General features: G+C 45.5%; 1 protein-coding gene across 8 annotated transcripts in view; it reads left to right on the top strand.

The window, feature by feature from the left end:
- The window catches only part of spen (split ends), a 64,582-nt gene extending 56,411 nt beyond the window's left edge, over window positions 1-8,171 (top strand). For 7 of the 8 annotated variants that reach the window (XM_065485095.1, XM_065485102.1, XM_065485097.1 and 4 more), the window contains 10 exons: window positions 134-1,554; window positions 1,756-2,152; window positions 2,405-2,839; window positions 3,302-3,757; window positions 4,311-4,493; window positions 4,636-4,825; window positions 5,178-5,656; window positions 6,137-6,337; window positions 6,393-6,557; window positions 6,972-8,171. In XM_065485095.1, the coding sequence (XP_065341167.1) occupies window positions 134-1,554; window positions 1,756-2,152; window positions 2,405-2,839; window positions 3,302-3,757; window positions 4,311-4,493; window positions 4,636-4,825; window positions 5,178-5,656; window positions 6,137-6,337; window positions 6,393-6,557; window positions 6,972-7,103 (4,059 nt within the window). In that variant the 3' untranslated portion in view covers window positions 7,104-8,171. The remainder of the gene's footprint in view (window positions 1-133; window positions 1,555-1,755; window positions 2,153-2,404; window positions 2,840-3,301; window positions 3,758-4,310; window positions 4,494-4,635; window positions 4,826-5,177; window positions 5,657-6,136; window positions 6,338-6,392; window positions 6,558-6,971) is intronic. The other variant, XM_065485100.1, reaches the window with a different exon arrangement.
- The last annotated feature ends 106 nt before the right edge of the window (window positions 8,172-8,277 follow it).

Here is an 8,277-nt window from a genome sequence, read left to right on the forward strand (position 1 = left end):
TTGTAACATTTTTTAAATTATATTTTTTAAATGTTTGCTCTCATCCAACTCAAGCAACAAGTGTTGTATGATCAACTAATGGTGTGCAGTTATTTTGTATATCAAATCTCAACTAAAAATATTCATTTTTCAGGTTGATGTACCTGTCATCCGAGATCTCGCAAGCCAAATGCTTCCAAAGCCAGACCCACCAAAAGTGGTGGAAACCAAGTCCCCGGTTGTGGAAGAAGCACCTCCTCCTCCACCGCCACCACCACCACCACCTCCCCCATCAGTACCAGCACCAGCTTCACCAAAACCTGTCATTGTCAATGTCAAAGAACCAGTTGTTGAGCGTGAGGTTACTCCAGTTCGCGATGAACCAATCAAGGCAGAGGTCACCCCTGAAGAGATCAAGAGCGATGGTTCGGAGCTGCTTTCTCCTGACTCCAAAATGGGTTCGCCTTGTCAGGATGAAATCACCACTAGGTCTCGCCGCGGAGGCCGTGGTCGTCGTGGCAGCAGAGGAGGAATTTCCACTAGAAGATCGGCTAGAGGGTGTGGTGGTCGAGCCGGAAGAGACGGCAGTGCCGATGTCATTGTCACACCCGAGGCCAAGGAGAAGCAGGAGAGCGAAGCGGAAGAACATTCTGACGAGCATAAGGAGGAGACCAAGGGCAGGAAGCCGCGCAAGGGAAGGAGGAAGAAGGTGGAAAGCGAGTCTGAAGATAAGACCAAAACACGCACCACCTCAGAATGCACCGACATCTATGAATTCCATGACTCGGAGGACGATGAGTTCCAGATCGAAACAAAGAGCGTGTCTGGTCTGTCCCCGATCAAAGTTGAGGAGAAGCAGCAGCCTGTCGAGCCTCCTCCGCAGGAGGTGCCAACAGCGCCCGCCGTGGTTGAGGAAAAGGTTGATGACCTGGACGAAAGCCACAGTGACGTGCACTCGGAGCACCTTCCCTCTGAAGGCGAATCCAAACTACTGCAGCCTCCTCTGTCTAACATGGCCAACGTGCGATCTCCACCTGCAACAAGAAAGTCGCGCCGCCTCCTAGAGAAGGATACCAGCCGCAACACAGTGGACGATGTAATCGAGGAGGTGGTCAAGGGCAACTTCAAGCTCGAAGACCTGATTGAGGAATGCAGAAGCCCGTTGAAGAAGCAACTACCCCTTGCCAAGTTCAGAGAAGAAGAAGAGAAAAAGGTCGTCAAGGCAATCAAGGTTGGATTGGTTAAAGCTGAGGAGGAAGCGGAAAAGGAGGCGGAGGAGAAGCCAGTTGCGTTGTGCACGCCAGTAGTTTTGCCACCCAAAATTTCGCCACCTCTGCCGACAAAGATCATTGAGCCAGTGAAAGTTAACAACGTGGTTCAGCAGACTAGTCTCCTGCATGTCAAGACAGGAGACAAGCCTGAAGAGCCGACCACCCTCATCGATCCTGTCACCGGAGAGCTCATGCCAATGCGCGAGTCTGAGGAGGGACAGTACATCCCGGTCACATCTTCAGGTGGCGTTCTTGTCATGAATTCGGCTGGAGGATTGCTGCACAGACAGTCACAGCTTGCCAGGTGAGATAACCTCCATGCGCAAACCATTGCAATATCAATTTGAAAAATTATACTGTTTAATTTTCTGGTTTAAAATTTAGTTTTACTCATAGTTTTAAAGTAAATGTGGTAGATTCGTTATTCATTATTAATAGTGTTATGGTTTTTTATTTTTCATTCTTTGCTGAATCACCTAAATCAACATTTTTTATTTGTTTGCAGACTTCCACCTGGTGCCAGAATAAATGCCGTGGCAGCTCCTCCAGTGTGTCCACCTCTGAATGTTCCAAAGCCAGCTGCGGCTCCGTCAAAGACAGTGGTGGCGCCTGCCCCAAAGCCGGTAGTGCCGCAAGCACCACCGCCATCGGTGCAGCAAGCCCCCACACCTTTGGTCGCAAAAGCCCAGCAACCGCCAACTGCTCCAAGCCCAATCAGTTCTATGCCAAGTGTAGTGATCGCGGCTCCAGTGTCATCCGCTGCAGTCAGAGCACCACCAAGCACTCCTTCCAGGATTGTAACTGCTCCAACGCAACAGGCACCGCCTGTTTCTCAAAGCGTCGTCAAAGTCATGACCTCAGCTCCGCCAGCACCGCCGCCTTCCACTATCACAGTTGCAAAGGTATGTGGATGTTCAATTTTACTTCATTTAAAAACTGACAACCTTTATTTTCCCATACATTGAAGAAAATCTAATTATCCATATTCAAAGAAATCCCTTTAAATGTTACCAATCATATTTATTTTTTTTTCTAATTAGTTACTTGCCTTTCAATGATTTGCACATCCAATGTTTGAGGAATTTAACGCTGCTCTTATCAACCTAAGCAAATAGACTGAATAGTGCGCATTTAACAATCAATTGAATTTTTAGGTACAACAGCCTCCAATGGCTCACCCTCAGACTGCACCCCTCACGCCCAGAGGCTATCTTCCACCCTCCGAGGGCAGACCAGCCGCGTACCCTCCGTGGCCGCCCACGTCGGCGCCAGTGTCAGTTGTTCAGTCAACGCCTCCACTGCCCCACCCATCGGTCATCACGGCCGGGGCGAGGGGTGTCGAATTGCTGCGGCCGGCTCACATGGGCCCAGCCAACGCCCCGACGCCGCCCGCTGCCCACCTGACACCTGCCCACTCGAGAATGGTCACCATGGCGAGCTCTCCACCAGCCAGGATGACGGTGACCTCTTCACCTCCGGTGCAGAGGTCCCTGACCATCACACCGTCCTCGTCACCTGGGCTCTCGCACAGCAAGATTTCGCCACTGCCGCCAGGTCGACAGCCAGTGGCTAAGCCAATTCCTTCACAGGTGCGTTTACTTTTTTCTTGCAGTTATATATTTATGAAACAATATGTGTACAGACCAGTTATTTAATTTTAGGATAATCATTTTCCGGTTTTGGTTGATCGCTGATAACGTGTCATGAAATTTTCGAGATCTTGAATGGCATGCTCTCTATAAACTAAATGTATTTCACCAATGAAGGGAAACGATGTAATACGAATGGATATTATTTCTCCAAAAACTTGAGCGTCAGATCTTTAGAGTTTCCTTGTTAGCATCAAGCCCTATAGTTGTATATATGAAGAAAATAATTTGTTGACATTGGTATATGTAATAATTAATAGATAAACTACATGCCAAAATTGAATACTTAAGTATCAATTTTAGAGCTTTTAAATACTGGCTTAGCAAGTTAATTTACCACCTGTAACAATCAGTGAAAGTCAAACATTTTTCTTAAATGAGTTTTTTCTTGCTGTCTCCCAGATTCCCTTAGCCCACTCAAGCAGCCACCCAACTTCGGTGCTGGAGCCAGTGACAAAACCTATGCCTGGCACGGTGCCATACCATCCTCTACCAGCCCATTCAGGCGCGCCGCAATTCTCGCCGAGCTACCGGCAAGCTGAGCCGCTGAAGGTGACCAAGGACAAGAAGCCAGAGTCTAAGGACGAATTGCCCCTGTCGATGCTTCCGCCGCGGTTGCGTGTAGCCGCCACCGCCCGCTCCGTCACGCTACCCGGCGCCAGCAGCATGGCCACTGAGCCACCCAAAGTGGACGTTAGCATCAGCGGCTGCATTGTTGCCAACCAGCAGCAGCAGCAACAGGCACCATCGCCAGCAGCTAGAAGCAGCAGCCGCGAGTCGCCCCTGGCAAGACCACTGCTCGCCCACCCGCAGGTGCTGCAGGCAGGCTTGCCAATCCCTGCCTACGAGGCGTCGCTGGTGAGTCTTTGCTCTGTTGACTGGCATGGGGTTTTATTGGTTGCTCAGCTCCTTCTTGAAACTAACAATAATTGCCACACCGCGCTGTCATTCGGCAAATTCGCCCTCTTTGAGGATGCGTTGAGTGAACATCTGAATTTTTAAAACCCACTCTGTACAAGCACTTATTAGAACAGAGTTGTCCAAGCCAATAAAAAACACTTAAATTTAAAAAAAAATGAACAGGACATTTCTTTTAACTCACCGGAGTCATCGTTGATTCCGATAATATCAATTTAGCGATGGTTCCGTTTTTTTAATTAGCTAACTAAATATCTCCTTTAAATTTTTTCATGTTAATATGTCAGAAGTTGCCTATAGGATTTAGTATTAACTCAAAACTAATTTGTGATTTCGGAATGAAGCAACTAGTGATGATTTGAAGCTTTAGGGAATAATTAGAGTCCTGTTTGAACCTTGAAATTAACGTCCTCAAAAAGAGTGTTTCCGGGCAGTGCAACCTATTCGGTGACGGTTTCTCTTACTTGACTAATCGGGTGCTGCATGCTAACAGCAACAACACGCCGTCGAGCCGCCGGTCACGGCCAGCGGGGGCTCGGCCTCCACTTATTACGCGCCTCAGCCGTCCCTGCCCCCGCCCACGCACCACCTGACCTCAGGCCAAGTGATTGAGCGGGTGAGGAATAGACCAGCCGCAGGTTCGAGGCCCCTTTCGCCGCCGCCCGCCCACCAACAGGTATACTGACAGAAACAAGCAGCTCGCCGTCTCCAAACCGCACCAATTTGTCTCTTTCTTCCGCTTTTGCATGATAGTTGTTTAGACCCCGTTCAAACGCGACGTGTTCCCCAATTTTCAACGCGACTCTCTCAATTCGCAGGGTGAGGTTCGAGTGCCACCAGAGCACGTGGCCTACGGTGGCATCGCCCACCACCACCTGAGACCTGGGGCCAGCGCCCCGAGGGACCTGTACCTTGTGCATCAACACCAAATGATTTACCACCAGCAACTGATGAGGGCTCAGCAGGAGCACAATGTCATGCCTCACCACTACCACCACCTACCACCTGGTATGTAATTTTCTGATGGAGTTCTGGATTTTCACATTATTTTACTGAGGGAGAAGTAGAAGGCAAAATAAAACTGCTAAATTATATATTTTATCCCTAATCTATGCGAATTTTTTACTCGTCATTATTAAAATTGACTGAAAATTTCAAATAGAAGTTATGAAATTATCAAAAACCAACCTTTTGCTGATGGTGCTAATAAAGAGTTGCATTTATGAATTTTCATTAATTTTCCTCCATCAGTATTTTTTTATAGTTTTGATTTTTAAGATAATTGAATTTGCGAATACTTAAAATTGAATTGTTGTCACCAAGATATTTTTTATTCTAAGACCATATCTTCATTTCGCAGGCGCAGTTCGTTCACCGGCCATTCCAGGGTTGGAGACGCAGAAAGCCGACCAGCCGGAAGCAGGCGGCGAAGCCATGGGAGTGCACAGTCCACCGCTGGAGCTGCGGCGGCCAGCGAGCCGCGGCACGAGGCACGGCCCAGTGCCGTCGGCGCACCTGCTGTCGCCGCACGACCGCAGCACCGACTCTCCGCAGGTGGCCACCGTTTACGGCGGCCAGCGGCTGATACACCACCTTGTCGACGAGCGCGGCGTGCTGCCCCCGCGGCCCATCGCCCTCCCGAGCCACCTCAATCAGCAATACTTAATGTACGAGGAAGATTATAACAGACACGAGCCGCCCCCAGCGCACCATCGCATGCCTCCAGCAGGGGCTGGCCACACAAGGGTGCACCCCATCCCCGCTGCCGAGGCTCCGCCGACCGTGTCCACCCTCTCTACTCCTCTCATGCAGACGAGTCAACCCCACGAACTATTTGAAGTGAGTTCCGCGTAAATAATTACATTAATAAATAATCATAGGTCTGGTATTAATAATCCATCTGCAAGTATTTCTTCAGCCCAAGTAGTAGTTTTTGTATTGATGAGCATTGAAATAAATCTTAAGGTTTAACGTATCAAGTGGAGTTGCAAGGGAATTTCCTTCCCTCTAAATTAAATAGTCTCAATTAATGAACTACCATCCCTTCATTGATAAATCTCGTGTCTGAAAATTAATAAATAATCTGGGTTTAATCACTGCCCATTCCTGTTCACTATAAGTTAATTTAATATTTTATCTAGTACTGCCCAGGTGTTTTTAATGCCTTAATTATTCAGAGCGTGTTAATTCCAACAGTCCTTCATTATGCAAGATATATGAGGATATCGTTTTTTTTTCAAACACTGCAACCACTTGCAATATGCAGAAATTATCTGATCAATGACGCACATTCTCTAACCAATTTCCCTGTCGTTTCAGCGTTATCCAATTGTATGGCAAGGCACGCTGAGCTTGAAGAACGACGTTGCCAACGTGCAAATGCACTTTGTCCACGGCAGCAAGTTCATCGCCAAAGACTCTTTGCCGCGGAATGAGGGCAGCAATGCCGCCATACTCAAAATCGCCCAGAGAATGAGGCTCGAGACCAGCCAACTCGAAGGCGTCACACGAAAGATCCAGGTATGGGTTTTCACCATTGCTTTTGAAGAATTAGATCTAATTCTCGCTCTCTCAGGCTGACAAGGAGCACTGTGTGCTGCTCGCGCTGCCGTGCGGCGCCAACGAGGACGACATCATCGTGCAGACCAGCAGTCTCTATGGCGGATTCCATAACTACCTGACCCAGAAGTCTGCTGCGGGCATAGTCAATACACAGAGCCAAGAAAACCCGCAAGCAACTGTAAGTGTCATTTTTTAGCCCTTAAAATTTTTATTTAATTGTTAGATCCTTAAAAAACTGAAGCCGAAAATCATGATTTTTTTAATATTTTTTTTTAATGTCTGACAATTCTAGCATGTTAATGGATATTTTCAGAATTGAACCCTGTATAAAAATCTTCAATATTTACCTTATGGTGGTACCACATTTTAAATAACATTTTTTGTTTTCTTCTCCTTAAAATATTTTAATAATCAAAAAAAATGTTTGTTGAGCACTCTTCACTAATTGCAGTTTTCAAGTTATCGAGGAACAAATTTTATTATTTACTTGCCTCATGAATAAAACCAGGATTATTGCAGTACAGTCAACCTTTTTAATTTTCAATTCCTCACTTCCTTTCCATGTATTAATTTGTTATGACCACTTTTGCAGCACTCATATGTGGTGCACATCTTCCCGAGCTGTAAGTACGCCACCGACCAATTGGGCCTGATCGCGCCGGACCTGATGAGCCGCGTCAAGAACATCTCTCACCTGATGATCGTGGTGGCCACCAACACTTAACTCGCTCACAAACACGACAAACACTTGGAACTGTTTGTCACTCGGACCCGTAAGACTCGATCAAGCGCAGCTAGCTAACGTGGCCGATGGTATCCGCGGCTGATTGTGCTCTCACTATCTTGCTCACACTCACTCACTATTGTTCGATGTTGGTTTTTTGGGTGTTGAGAACACGAGAGAGCGAACGCACGGGTGCCTAGCATCTCGAGTATCCAGTCACGTAAACACACACACACACACGCTAATGCTGAGTGTAAAACAGAAAAGAAGCTTCCATCACCTCTCTATCTTTGCGAAGGCATAAGTTAATAATGGTTATTATTACAATAGAGATAAAGGCAAAAGTATAATGATAAAAATTGTTATTCTTCAAAAAGAACACACCGACACTGAAAAGAACACACACACTCACTCACATGATAATATCCAATATTATTAGGCCTACTCTCGTCATCAAAGTACTACTACTGCTACTACCACTTTATTATGTAACAGACACTGATGTTAAGGAGCAAGAACTTATTTTTATATGTCTCTTATATTTTTTTGGATTCTCTTTCTGTTGGTTCTCTGCTGTCACACGTGAGTGCAAAGCACAAGATCAGTGGATTGATCATTTCTGTTCTTTCGTTGACGATGGTTATACTCGGGAGTCACACACTGTTGAACGTCATTTGATTTACTAATTTATTTATTTAGTACGTAAGAACATGACTTAATTAGTTTACTTTTGGAAAACTCGATGGATAATGCAATGCAAAACTCTGAAGTCCCTGTCTATCTATCTCTACGAGAAAAAATAATACTAATTATGATAATAATCATAAATTATTATAATTATTAAAGAATGCATCAAACATTGTACTACTTAAGGCAAAGAAAAACTATTACCACTTGTTGTTGCTGTAAAAAAACCCACCTCTTTAAGAAAAGCAAATTATATGGAAAAGCGAAAACACTAAAAAAATCCCTGTCGCCTAATTATTAATAAGCACTTGTAAATTTTGTATATAGCATATAGATCTATGAAAGAAAATAAATAATTAATAAAATATAATTCGCAATTGATTTAGCCGATTTTTTATTTTTGTTTTACATCATTATTTCTTTTTCCGGGGCCAACAGCCTTTTCCCACGAGAAAATACGATGATACGAATACACTATAAAATATAT

This window comes from Cloeon dipterum, chromosome 3 (genome assembly GCF_949628265.1).
Source record: "Cloeon dipterum chromosome 3, ieCloDipt1.1, whole genome shotgun sequence".
Lineage (NCBI taxonomy): Eukaryota > Metazoa > Arthropoda > Insecta > Ephemeroptera > Baetidae > Cloeon > Cloeon dipterum.